Below are 14,697 nucleotides of genomic sequence, written 5' to 3' on the forward strand. Positions count from 1 at the left end.
TGTTTGGAAACTGGCAGGAAATTACAAAGAATTAAAAGAATTAATGAAAACATAATCCATAAAAACTGCAATTCTATACTATTATCATGAAAAGATAAGAAAGAATAATAAATTCAGACATAAAATTCTAATGCACACATATTTAACCAGATACTCACCCTTCCTGCAGTCCTCGCCAGTAAGATTGAAAGGACACTTGCAATAGAAGTCATTAGTCAGGTCAATACATGTTGCACCAGGTGGACAAGAAGTTGGTGTGCAGTCCATGATGTCCTCTTCACAGTGCCTACCACTGTACCCTGGAGGACACACACATTCGTATCCAGAGCCTCTGTCAACACACGTGGCTCCATTCTCACACAAGCCAACTTCACATGCATCGAATTCAAACTGACAGCCAATGCCAGTGAAGTCCTCAGAGCATGTACAGTTAAGTCCAGAGCCATAGTCCTGGCAAGAAGCACCATTCATGCAGGGATTGCCAACACACCTTTCTGGAGTGACCTGGCACATCTTGCCATCAGTTCCTGATGGGCAAACACAGAAGTAGTCTTCAAATAGGTCTATGCATTCAGCATTGTTGAGACAAGGTACAGATTCACATCCACCAATGTCCTTTTCACAGCGTTTGCCTGTCCATCCTACTCTGCAGGAACATGCAAAGTCCGCAACACCATCTGAACATACACCACCATTATAGCATGGGTTTGTGGCACACTCATTAATGTTATTTTCACAGAACTCGCCATCATAGCCAGCATGGCACTGACATTTGAACATATTGTCAAGGTCAAGGCATTTTTTTGTGCCTACTGGATTGCAAGGGTTGCTGATACACTCATCAACAGATGCTTCACAATGCAAACCCACAAAGCCAGGCCTACACTCACAGGTGAATCCATCATCTCTATTGAGACAAGTCCCACTATTTTGACAAGGTTCCGAAGCACAGTAATCAACTGCGTGTTGACAGATCTTCCCAGTGAAGCCTGTTTTGCATTCACAGTGGAATCCATTAATTTCATCAATGCAATCACCATTTTCACATGGATTTGACGCACAGTCATTTTCATTCACCTCACAGTTTTCCCCTATCCAGCCTGGATGGCAGATACACTCGTGAGAGAAGAATCGATCAACACATATTCCATTGACACAAGGAGAAGGCTGACAGAGGTCTACCTTGATGTGGCAACGTTTGCCAGTAAAGCCATTTGGACAATCACAACGGAAGTCATGGACAAGGTCTGTGCAGTTGGCATCAAGCAGACAAGGGTTCTCAGCACAATCATCAGTATTCACCTCACAAAGACGTCCTTCCCAACCAGGTAAACACTCACAGTGGAATCGGCCTTGCTCTAATGGTACACAAGTAGCATCATTGGCACAAGGATTACCCTTCTCTGTACATGGGTCAACTGTAATATTGCAACCTATACCAGTGTAGCCGGAACGACAAAGACACTGATATGTGTTCATTCCTGGATCATCTTTACACATTGCTCTGTCAGGACAGACATTCTCAGCACATTCGCTTACTTCATCTTGGCACTGAAGCCCACTGTAGCCTTCAGAGCATTCACATTTGTATCCTTGAGGGAAATCAACACAGGTTCCCTGATTATAGCAAGGTCTTGAGGCACACTCATCAATATCAACCTCACAAAACCTTCCAGTGAAACCTGCTGGACAATAGCACTGCACCTGATGCTGACGGGCTAAACACAAGCCTCCATTCTGACAAATTTCATCAGTACAAATCACAGGTAGGCAGTCTTCTTCAGAATCTGATCCAACCGCAAGTGTGCGATTACCCGTTTCACATTCAAGGCATGTAATACGACCATCAAAAGGCTGGTAGAAGTTAAGAGGACAAGGTGCACATGGCTCAAGACCTGTGTCAGAATAACTTCCTATTCGACACTTCCTACGACACATTTGTTGTGATGAGGTGGCAGCCATATGGGTGAAAGTGTCTGGAGGACAAGCCTTGCATTCCTTGAAGCCATCAACAGGAGGATCTTCTGTGTAAGAATTGTGTGGGCAGTTGAGGCAGGGAACAAGACCTGTAGGAGAGTAAGTTCCATAGCCACAAACTGGAACACAGTCCAAGAGAGATTTACTGCCTTCATTGCGTGTGTATGTGCCAAGTGGGCAGCGCTTGCAGGCTCCTTGGCGATTCTGATCCTGGTAGAATCCTTTCAAGCAAGGAGTACATGTCTTCTCATCCTGGGGTGCAAAGGTACCAGCAGGGCAATGTAGGCAGCGGGGCACATCAGTTGTCTCAGTGTTGAGAACTTCACCAACATTGCAAGTGAATCCTCGAGTCACATTGGAACTGAGGGCACGCATAGGCGGACATGAGTTGCCCGCAGATGACAAGTTGAGAATGGGCTCTATCACAGCAGAGGTTGAAGGTACACTTAGGTCAAAAATAAGGGACAGTGTAGATCCACAAAGGTCATACAGTAAATTTTGCTTAACATCAGGGGTAAGACGGACCACATAGAAAACATGCACCACGTTTTCTTCTGCAAGAGTAAGCCTGGTATCGTGGAATGTCACATCAATGGCCACATTGACAGCAGCAGAGCAGCGACTCGACAGAACACCATTAAGACTTTCATAATATTGCTGTAAAAGACTCTCATACTGGGTGAGGCAGCTTGGCTGGACAGCACCATTAGCTCGGTAAATCACATCAGCCATGACATCATAGCTGGCCTGCTGGGTGTCTTCACTCACACAATCAGGCACCACTCGTGTAGGCTGCCACAATGCTTCCTGAGTGCAGGTGAAGGTCTTGACTGGCATGTTGTCAGTGAATCTATATCCATCATTACATGTAGCTAAACACTGCACACCTTCACCCTCATCTGGCATACAATTTAGTCTACCATTTGCAGGTTTCTTAAGTTCCCAGTCAACACAAGCAGTTGCCTGAACAGCAACTTGGAAGTTACAGGAGGCTGTGTTTCCAGATGGGTCCGTGGCAATGACACTTACATTCTCATAACCACCAACTCTGATGAGAGCAGCCTCAGGCCTAACTCTTAACTGATATTCTCCACTATTGTCACTGACATTTACACTGGCTAAGGTAATTGAAGAGTTGAAATTAACTCTATAATTTTCCTGATGTTCAACCAGTTCAATAACATAACTCTGTGGGCAGGTAACGGAAGGGGGAATATCATCAGGAACAGTAATGTTAATCTGACAGATGGCAACATTTCCATCAAAATCAAATGCAAGATATTCAACCATCAGGTCTTTGAAAACATGCATGGGTGGCCGGAAGCCAGGTGGTCGAACCTCAGTTCGTGCAATCATACCAGAATTGTCATAAGCAGTTGGTATAGTGAAGTTGACACTCTGAAGTCCATCAATGCCCTTCTGGACAATAATCGGATTGATTGGGCAATTAGCAAACTGAGGCGGTTCATTATCAACGCATACAGGATAACCCATGTCATAACCAAGCAGTCGTTGGTGTGGTGGCTCATCCTCACATCCCATCAACTCGAACTTAAGGCAAGGATTTTTATCATAGCTAACAATACCAAGAATAACAAAGCGTGCTTTCACCACAGTTGGTAGTGTAATCATGGCCAGTTCACCATAGTTGCCAGGATCACGAGCAGTGAGGTTGAAATTGGGAAAGTAAACAATGTAGTCATCCTCCTCATGTTCCTTATAGAAGAAACGAATTTCAGTTGGTCTTCCAACAACATCATTTGTAATCACTCCCTTAACTAAGATGGCCTTGACACGGTGCACCACTCTAAGGTCCACATTAACATATGTGAAGGCTTCTTGCTGACCACACCAGCCTGTAGCAGAGTTCAGACGGATGTTGCGAGGCTCATAGTTCCCTCTCTCAGATGTGGCATTAATAGCAGAAGATGGAATCTTGCCTGAAGTTATACCAATAGGAGCAACCACCCGGCATTCTGGCTCACGGATGCACTGGATGGGTTCATCTGTGATAGGGATGTAACCTGGCCGGTTACATTCAAATCTAACCTGGGATCCTTGCTCATAGCTTGCAGCAATCTGAACACCCTCTGGAGGATGGCCTGGGTCAGAGCAGACAGGTCCTTCACATCTCAGGTCACCAAAGTCCCAGTTAGCATCAGCTTGACACTTAACTGCATTGTCATTGGTACTGGTTTGGCCTGCCAGACTGAATGTCTCTTCACAGCCAAAGAAAAATGATGACTCATGCTGAGTGTCAACAGTGAAACCATATGTAGCACCAGGGGTCTCTGCTGGTACACCACAATCCACACGTGGGCACTCTGGAACACTGCCAGATAACAGGTACTCTGGGTAGCCAGGTTGAGGGTCATAGACACACTGACGGAATCCAGAGGTCAAAGAGTTCTTTCGTGGCCTGCCTTCAATACTGCAAGTGACTGTTACATTTTCCATGAAAGGTACCAGCGCAGCATCAGGATCAGCATAATTTAATGAAAGTCCTTGTAATGGATCATCCTGAAGAGGTTCACAAGCAGCATACCGACACTCAGGCAAAGTGCCATTCCAAATGCCATTACTAGTACATGCTAGTATGTCTGATCCAACCATTACATATCCAAAGTTGCACTGGAAGATGACAAGATCCCCATAATGATACATTTTACGAGTGTCCAGCAGCATTCCATTTGCTGGTGACTCCAGAGCTGGACACATTTTACGTACACAAGTCTTGTTCAGACGGTAAGTGTCACCATCTCGGAGGCCAGTTTCATAATTCTCAATGTGAAAGCCGGCTGTTCCATTCTCAATGTAAAGGTCATATCCAACATTACACATACAGGCAAAGGATCCCGCAGAGTTGATGCAACGTTGATCACAGCCCCCATTGTTATCTGCACACTCATTAATATCAATACAGTCTTGACGTGCACATCCCATGAGTTCAAACCTCAAGCAAGGCGCTTCCTCATAATCAGCAATACTAAGACGAATGTAGCGAGCTTCAACTGGAGTGGGAAGGTTGACAACAGACAGAGATGCACCAGAAGTAATGTGGAATTCAACTGGTGATCCATCATTATTGGTGTACTCATGGAATACATCAGTTAGATCATCAGTGTACTGAAGACGGATGGATTTTGCAAAGGCAATTTGGCCATCAAGACGTTTGACTGGCTGAGTACGGAAGCCAATAATAACTGTGGGAACACGTAGGTCAACCATCACCCAGTTGCGGCCCGGCTGGGCCACAGCACCACACCATCCAAGCTGGGAGTTGAGGCGCACTGTCTGTAATAATATGAGTGATCATAATAATTTCCTGGTTTGGTGGAAGTTGATGAGTTTCTCTCTAAAGCATTTTGATACAAAGAACAATTTATCTAAAACATAAGAAATCTTACAATTATTTGTAAAAGTAATCAACTTTATGAGTTATAACCTGTTTACTGAGCTCTCAGGAACTGACACAACTTTTATAGTAAGCAGTTCACTGACAAAAGATTGCTATATGGACAAGTATGAGTACTCTAGAGTACTTACATTCTTATCATAGCCAGCAGCAGTGGATGATACAAAGACTGCATCATCAGGAATACCACCATCAGAAAGACCCAGATCCCCTAAGGGTCGACAGTCAAGGTTAGGTCGGAAGCCTGGCTTGCACATGCAGGAGAATGCACCAGGGGTGTTCTTACACTGGGTTGTGGCTGCATCACACTGAGTAGCATCACATTCATTGATATCTATAAAAGAAGTGTTTGTAAGTTTTACTTGCAGTTGGACATCTTAAAGTTTTATGATCAGTATATAAAAAACTTTATGTCACAACATACATTCTTATGAGGTTACTGAAAGTAGATTATTTTCTAATAACCTTCACAAGTTGGTAGATCGACAAACTGCTGCTCAGGCCCACACTGGATTATCGGAGAACCAACAAGCCTGTAGCCTCGGTAACATTGTACTCTGGCCTCATCACCGAAGAAGTAGTCACGCGTGACATCAGCAACAAAACCATTAGTGATCTACAGGAGAAGGGATGCTGCTCAGTGATGAGTTATTTTTTTTTTTTTTTTTGCTTTGTCGCTGTCTCCCGCGTTTGCGAGGTAGCGCAAGGAAACAGACGAAAGAAATGGCCCAACCCACCCCCATACACACGCCTTGATTCAATCCACTGACAGCACGTCAACCCCGGTATACCACATCGCTCCAATTCACTCTATTCTTTGCCTTCCTTTCACCCTCCTGCATGTTCAAGCCCCGATCACACAAAATCTTTTTCACTCCATCTTTCCACCTCCAATTTGGTCTCCCTCTTCTCCTCGTTCCCTCCACCTCCGACACATATATCCTCTTGGTCAATCTTTCCTCACTCATTCTCTCCATGTGACCAAACCATTTCAAAACACCCTCTTCTGCTCTCTCAACCACGCTCTTTTTATTTCCACACATCTCTCTTACCCTTACGTTACTTACTCGATCAAACCACCTCACACCACACATTGTCCTCAAACATCTCATTTCCAGCACATCCATCCTCCTGCGCACAACTCTATCCATAGTCCACGCCTCGCAACCATACAACATTGTTGGAACCACTATTCCTTCAAACATACCCATTTTTGCTTTCCGAGATAATGTTCTCGACTTCCACACATTCTTCAAGGCTCCCAGAATTTTCACCCCCTCCCCCACCCTATGATCCACTTCCGCTTCCATGGTTCCATCCGCTGCCAGATCCACTCCCAGATATCTAAAACACTTCACTTCCTCCAGTTTTTCTCCATTCAAACTCACCTCCCAATTGAACTGACCCTCAACCCTACTGTACCTAATAACCTTGCTCTTATTCACATTTACTCTTAACTTTCTTCTTTCACACACTTTACCAAACTCAGTCACCAGCTTCTGCAGTTTCTCACATGAATCAGCCACCAGCGCTGTATCATCAGCGAACAACAACTGACTCACTTCCCAAGCTCTCTCATCCCCAACAGACTTCATACTTGCCCCTCTTTCTTTGTTATACAAATATAAATTAGCCTTATAAATGTTATGAATAAGCCTTATGTATCAGGAAAAACTTGCAATATTACTTCAGCAAAAGAAATCTTAGTTAAAATTAAGGTGCCTCCCAAAACTGGTATTTGAAAAAAACTTTAAGCAATGAAAATACAATAATGTAATGCTACTGTGCACACCTCTGGGTATTCATGACACTGGACTCTTGAACAGACGGGAACATCACCAGACCATGAGCCATTGGACATGCAGTGGATAACAGGGAGGCCAGTGCGGTAATAGCCGGACTCACATTCAAACCTCACCACTGTACCATAGCTACGCCCACCACCATTCAGCACCTGCTGTTTGGCATATGGTGTTTCAGGCAGAGCAGGGCACTGGGATGCTGTTAAAGAGAATATATTAGTGTTTTCTCTTGAGCACTAGTACAATTATGAAGTAATTTCACTCACAAATGAGATGCAATGTATGAACTGGCTACAAACTAAACAATACCAGCACAGCACCTAAGACTATGGCACACCTGGCGGTGAGATTAAATACATCTTGTGTTTGTGATTTGAAGATATCTAAAACCTAGAAAAAGTAGAATGGCATGGGGGAATTCAGTATGACTGCTTTCCTGGGGAAGAAAAAGGCCCCATGAGGGAAAAGTAACCTACATATGATTCAATGGTGTTTGACAAACAAAAAAATAAGATATCTAATTTTTACACATATATTAGGATGAGATAAAAGTCTTTCCCTAGTTGCAAAACAAATTACTCTTTGTTCAATCTTAAACCTTTCAAAGAAATCAAGACCATGCAAGAAAATCATGAGGAAAACCAAAACCATTATGAATTAAACTAAAATTATTATGAATTCAGAATTTTAGTTGCTTTCTGCACAGAACACATCACAACCAAGAAAACGCTCTTAACATTCACTGAGAAAGACATTCTATTTTGATTCAGGCAAAAAAAAAAAATTGCTTTGGATCCTCAAGTCTGGTGCTGAATGGCTAAGTATAATCCTCTGTGTGGTAAGGGCCACAAGCATGAATCATTTGAGATATAAAAAAACAACTGCATCAAATATCTATTCTGAGTGGGAAGCATATTTTTGGCTTTTGGCAGGAGTGAAGAGTGTGGTGGATGCCAGCTTGATCTGGCTTATTCTCAGTTGTGCTGAACTGTCCATTAAAATTGGAGGGGAAAATGAGTTAAAAATGAATATCAAACTATCTTCAAGTGCCAGTTCATAACAATTATGAACCACATCACAGTATTTTGGTACATAACAAACCCACCACCAGATGGCACAAACTACTTGAGGCTTTCAGCTACAATGACCTCCAGAACTGTCATTTTCAGAACAGAAATTACTTTTGAGATAAAGAGGACGTTTTGTACCATCAAGTACTTGTATTCAAGAAACAAATTGTAAATGTAGCCCTCTGTGAATGAGCTTTAACTTGAGATGAATGCTACAGCATGACTCTAGCAATCAAAATCTTCTGCAGTCTTCCTTTTAGCTTTTGTGTCTAAATCAATATTCAGCTTGAAATAACATCATCCAAAGAGAAGGTATTTAAATTGCATAGCCCTAGAAGAGTGAGGATACTTTTAAGATTTTTGAAGATTAACATTATCCAACTCAGTGCTAATAAGGGGACTTTTCCCTTCCTTATACTGACTAATCCATGGATTGCTTTTTTAAAGCCAATAACTTATACTTTTCACTAAAATACCAATGTGGAAAAGTTCATCTATGAAAGAGTACTATGTGCCACCAGCTAATTAAAGAATATGTTATGTAAATAGAACTTACCTGAGCACTCAGGAAGTTTCTCCCACTGTCCATGCTCTGTACAGGAGACAGTTTCAATAGGCTCACCACTAGGGAAACCAAAACCAGCATAGCACTGATAGGTGGCCTGACCAAGGTATGTCACATTGGTGGCACCAATACTGAAGCCATTATCAATCTGAGGCACTGGCCCACAATATACAACTGTGAACAAACAAATATGAGTAGTGTAAAAAGGGACGTTTTTAACCAGAAACCACAAAATCATATTGAAAATTGATACAGATCCCAGGTAACAATATGTCTTACATGCATCCCTAAGAATTTAAGTTCCTATCTGCTTGAAAAATCTGCATTAAAAGACACTGTATAACACTATCTTAAATATTCTACTGAATGTAAGAGTTTACTAAAGGTTTCTATAGTAAACAAATATTGAAAACTGATACCTTGACATTTAGGAATGTAGTCAATGGACCAAGTGCCACCAGGCACGCATGTGGTCACAATGGAAGACTTGTTATTGGCAAACTCTTGGCCAACAGGGCAGGTGTAAGTCACAACACTACCAAAAGAGGTGTCACGTGATGAGGCTATGGCTCCTTTACCAACAGGTAATATCGGACAGTCTGTGAACAAACATTCATAGAGTAAAATCAACCAGAATTAAACATGAGAATTTATCTTTTATTCTGCAATGTTGGTATACATATTAACATTTTTAAAAAAGAACAATATTGGAGTAGATGGACACTAAAAAGAGCAGTGAAATTTACCTGCAGAAAAATTTGCAGACCATCCCTTCGCTGGCCGCAATGGGTCAGAGTTGAACATGAGGAACATGGCACCAGAGTCAGCAGTGAGTGTGATGGTGGGAGGGTTGTTGGCTGAAAACCCATTGCCAGAATGCAGACGAATCCCTTGAGAGGATGTCATCCCATCATACACCTGCACTGTATCCTTTTCCTCAACATCAAAGTCACTGAACTGTATAAAAGAGCATCAGGATTATCAACTGTGCACAAATTCTTACTAACTAAATATCATTAGTTGCACTATAAAAAGTACTGGTCTGGCTGATCATGGCCATCACTGGAAGTATGGCTAAAATAAATAGACAACCCTCTCCCCTACATCTTTTTTTGATATGGGAGACCATCACAGATATTCTCAGACACCATACTATCCTTCTGAGTTAATTATTTCTATACTGTATTTTCAACTTTTATATTGTTCTCCCTACATTGTTACTTTGTGCTACTTGTGAGGTTGCCACTTTTTTAATACATTTAACAATGTTAATAGGTAAAGAAATGAGTCAAATCAACATTAAATCTTTAAATGAGAGATTCACGCACTGTTCAGAGCCTCTAACATTTTCTTATACTTAATTTCCATTTCCCGCTTTAGCAAGGTAAGGCCAGGAACATTCTAAGAAAGGCCGCATTTGCTGACATCCATTATCTAGCTGTCATGTGCAATGCCCCCAAAACACAGCTCCCTATTCACAACCAGGCCTTACAGACTTTTCCATGATTTATCTTAGCCACTTCACATGCCCTGGATCAGTCCACTGACAGCATGATGACACCTGTATACCACATAGTTCTGATTCACCCTCCTGCATATTCAGGCCTGATCACTCAAAATCTTTGTCACTCCATCCTTCCATCTTCAATTTGGTCTAGCCTTTCTCCTTGTTCCTGCCATTTCTGACACATATATCCCCTGGTAATTACACGTGTAAATATTTGAAGTGTGATTTTTTGATAAATCATTTGTGTTTACTGCTCTTCTCTAAATGTATAATGAGAAACATCTGAAACTATTCCATATATTTCTATGACAGTGCTGAATCTCATCTAATTAATGTGAAGGTACAAAGACAGAGTACTAAAAAAAAAAAGAATTTTCAGTATATATAAGTGTACTGTACTAACAATTCTTATAAAAGATTAGTATGCAATGAATTTTCATGGAAAATATCTTTATCATTATCATGTAACCTCAAACCTCTTAACAGGACTGATGCAGCTCAAGGCTGCACTCCACACAGGAGCAAGGTAATGATGTGTCCTTTGGGGCAACAAGGTTCTCAACAATGTTTTAATCTTTTATCTCTGCTGACAGTTATACAGCCTCATCAAAGGTGACTTCTCGTGCACAGTGTTGCCAGTGGAATGTACAGGCCACTATCATTCAAGTCAAAATCCTTTCTCAAAGCATTCTGTGCCATGTACTTCTATTCAGCACATTTCTTCACAAACAAATAGGGGGCTGATTGTTTTTCATATTTACATTATATATTCATTATTTTCATACAAGAAGCATTTTAAAGGTATATGTCAGTCAACCAAACTAGCAGCCTCATAAACACCATAATCAAACAGGTGCTCAGAGCAGTCAATGGTTCAAGGAAATGGGAAAATTTGATCTCTATGAAAGGAAAAAAAAGAGCAAACCTTGAGTGACAAAGGCCCACCGCCAGGTCGCTTGATGAGGTAACTGCACTCCTGGTTGGTTGGGTACTGGCTAACGCCATATGCTGGAGAAGAGATGGTGCCCTTGACAGCATCAATGTTCACTGAGCACCCAGAATAGTACCTGAAATTAAGAATTAGTTTATTCTTTGACAAAACACATGGCATAATGAATGGTTTTAATTGGAGTGACAGAGTGAGTAATAGTTCTTTCTGAAAATAAGTGGTTACAATCATGCCAAAATACTACGTGTGGTAGAAACCCCAACCAGCACAGCATTATTCTGAGCCATCAGTGGTATGTACAAGTGTAATTACCTATTTCTAGAGTTCAGAGACAGAGTTCCACACTTGAGGAGGGCCATCATCTCTTAAACTTTCTCATTCATCATACTTTGTAAACTTTTAAGTGCTGTTTGAATTCACAGTTTCACCTAAAGTTTATTGCCTTCAACCACTACTCTTATACCATGTAAGTACTACTTTAATCTCTTCTAACAAGTTTCATGCTCAATTTTGTGTAAATGAAATTGGTTGGTCGATCTTTGCATCTTTTAAACTAATGACCACTTTTGATGACATTAACCTGATTTAACAATTTAAAGGGTGTGATAAAGTCACTCTTCACTTTTCCATGCTTCTGGAACTTCTGTATTGGTTCTTTGTTCTCCTTTAAGTTGGTGAACTGGAGAAATGCATTCTAGTTTTGGTCTAAGTTATAAGAACAGGTGGCTGAATGTTTCCTTATCCAAATATTTGGATGCACTTTATCTTCCTTCAACAACATCTTATATTCTCAGTGGATTGTCAAATGTATCTGCACACATGTTCAGCATATGTGGAGACACTTCATCATGACTATGAACAACTCATGAGTCAAAGCCCTTCAGAAGTCTTTTTATGCCGTTATAAATATCTTTATGCTTTCAAGACCTCCTTCCCATTCCATCTCACTGGTATTGGGGTTACAGTGCTTTCAACATTCAAAGGTGCTAACTTTTAAATTCATCATTCACGTATCTTTTAATCATCCTTTACATCTATGGTCGGATCAGCCGTTCTTTAATTGACAATTTTACTCACAATAAAATTAAGGAAAAGTTATGAATCATCCATACCTTGCTCATACTATTCTTTTCAAAGTTTCTCTGTTCCTCTTTTCTCATCCTGCTATGTTCATTTTTCTCAAATGTTGGCTTGCTCTAATAGTACCTTTCTCCCCACGATATATTTCTTAGCTCTTTCACTCTGACATCTTTTGGTGAGCCACATTTCTCTCTTTAGGATTCCCTCTTTCTTTGAAGCTTAAGGTATCCATTTCCATACTCCTTCACAGTAAATTTAACATCATCTTTCATAACCTGCATCATGACTATGAATTTCTCTCCTACTGTTAGCCTTCCCAGTAGCCATCTTTCAATATTTCTTGATTGAAACTTAAGGCTACCCATTATTAAGATGGTCAATACCCCTCCTCCATTGTCTTCTTTTTCCCTCCTTTCTATCATGTATCCCTCCAGACTGATTTGGTCAAATCTGGTTTAAGGATATCCCTTACTTAGATGGCTAATTCCCCTCCTTCTTTGTATTCTCTTTCCCTCCTTGCTATCATATCCCTCCAAATAAATTAAATACAATCTCATTTTTTCTGCAGACTTGGTCTCCACTATTCTAACAATATCAGGTTATTTTCCATAATTCAATCATTGGACTCCAGCTCTTTTTCCACACAGTACTGGTCTATTTTGTATTTGTACACAAAATTTTCAATCTGATATTTGATATCTCCTATTTTAGCCACCTGACCCTCTTCTTCACTTTTCCCTTTCTTCCCTCAATCTACCAACTCTGATGAACTTAATTCCTCCTTGTTCAAAGGTTTCTTATCCTGCTTTAATACCCTCTTGGCATACAATTCCATACTGAATGTAATCATTACTAACTGCCTTTTCTGGTCTTGAACAACTACTAACAATTTCTTTTAGTTCAAAAATCATAAGCAATTCATACATTTACCACCTCATTCACTTATATTCTACATTTTGGTGCAACCCACTTGTCAGCTAATACTTGCAGCAATAATTCATCTGCATTCATGACTTGTTTTACCTGAAATTTCCATTTTTGCCAACATGCATAGATCCTGAATACTAAGTTTTTAACTTTTACATACAAATTTTCAAGTATTCATTTTACCTGATGCGGAACCCTCGTCGAGAGACACCAAGACTAGTATGGAAGTAGAAGTAAATGACAGGTCCAGTTGAGATGATGAATCGAGAATTGTCTTTCTGAGATCCAGTGAGACGAGCTAGCATGGAGTCTGAGGGAGAACTACCATCTCGTACTAGGATAAAGTCCTTACCTGTGGTTCAATAGAGAAATGCATTAATTCTTGCTTCTGTACCCAAAGAATAGATTATTTGTCATACATACTGTTGATGAACAATGAAAAATAGTACAATCTTCAAGTAATAAAAAAAAAAAAAATCAGATTTAAAACCACCACTTGCACAATGTTTACTTAATTGTCACAGCATAATATTGAAATGGGAAAAGGAAAACATTTCAAGATTCTATGGGTAATGGACATACCATCTTCGAGATCCATATCCAAAATTTCAAGGGTGATAACACGTCCCTGCTGCGTCTTCAGGATGTACAGACATTCAAGGCCGCCAGGGTAGTCAAGAGGATAGTTGTATGAGGTCATGATTTGCTCCTGGGGTGTGGCAATCAGCTCCCCACCACAATCCTGTGGCTCCGTTTTCCATGAAGCCCTACATTGGAAAATGTATTAGTCACTCTTTACATGGTTTGTAGAGGCGTAGGTGTCTCCATATGCTGGAAATCTAAAGTTAATGAAACACAGACCAACATGAAAACTAAACTGAAGGAAACATACATGAAGATAAGGTTTTAATGCGAAACATTTTCTTTACCAATATAATGAGGATACAAAAGTCAGATTAGAGATACAGCTCAACTTCACATGCAATATGGAAACCAATGATGTCACCCATAAAGCTCCACTCAAAGGACTTGACTCACACAAGGCTTATGGTCCAGATGCAATTGCACCATATATGCAGAGGATGTGTTCATATAAGCCAGACTAACCACTTGAAATACTGTTCAAGGTGTCACTGGAGAAAATTAAAGTGTCAAAGGAATGGAAACGGGGCAAATGTTATACCTATCCATAAAAAAGGAGACTGGGAACAGGTGCTGAACTACAAACTTCTCACTAATGAGTATGTAAGGTTCCAGAAAAGATTATTAGGAAGCAACCGAGGAAAAATCACCAAAGTGAGAGACTGTAAGGTTTCGGGGAAAGGTCATGTGTATCAAACTCCTTAGAGATCTATAAGAAAGAACTCAGTCCTAGATAAAAGGGAAGGCTAGGTGGATTGTCTGT

General features: G+C 40.8%; 1 protein-coding gene across 2 annotated transcripts in view; it reads right to left on the reverse strand.

Moving 5' to 3' along the window:
• Positions 1-14,697, reverse strand: part of uif (sushi, von Willebrand factor type A, EGF and pentraxin domain-containing protein uif) — a 203,195-nt gene that overhangs the window by 23,163 nt on the left and 165,335 nt on the right. For both annotated transcript variants that reach the window (XM_071664039.1, XM_071664038.1), the window contains exons 8-17: positions 13,875-14,059; positions 13,476-13,644; positions 11,262-11,403; positions 9,576-9,786; positions 9,249-9,428; positions 8,821-9,003; positions 7,185-7,393; positions 5,858-6,008; positions 5,524-5,726; positions 159-5,271 (exon numbers count right to left, since the gene is read on the reverse strand). In XM_071664039.1, coding sequence (XP_071520140.1) covers positions 159-5,271; positions 5,524-5,726; positions 5,858-6,008; positions 7,185-7,393; positions 8,821-9,003; positions 9,249-9,428; positions 9,576-9,786; positions 11,262-11,403; positions 13,476-13,644; positions 13,875-14,059 — 6,746 coding nt within the window. The remainder of the gene's footprint in view (positions 1-158; positions 5,272-5,523; positions 5,727-5,857; positions 6,009-7,184; positions 7,394-8,820; positions 9,004-9,248; positions 9,429-9,575; positions 9,787-11,261; positions 11,404-13,475; positions 13,645-13,874; positions 14,060-14,697) is intronic.

This window comes from Panulirus ornatus, chromosome 8 (genome assembly GCF_036320965.1).
Source record: "Panulirus ornatus isolate Po-2019 chromosome 8, ASM3632096v1, whole genome shotgun sequence".
Lineage (NCBI taxonomy): Eukaryota > Metazoa > Arthropoda > Malacostraca > Decapoda > Palinuridae > Panulirus > Panulirus ornatus.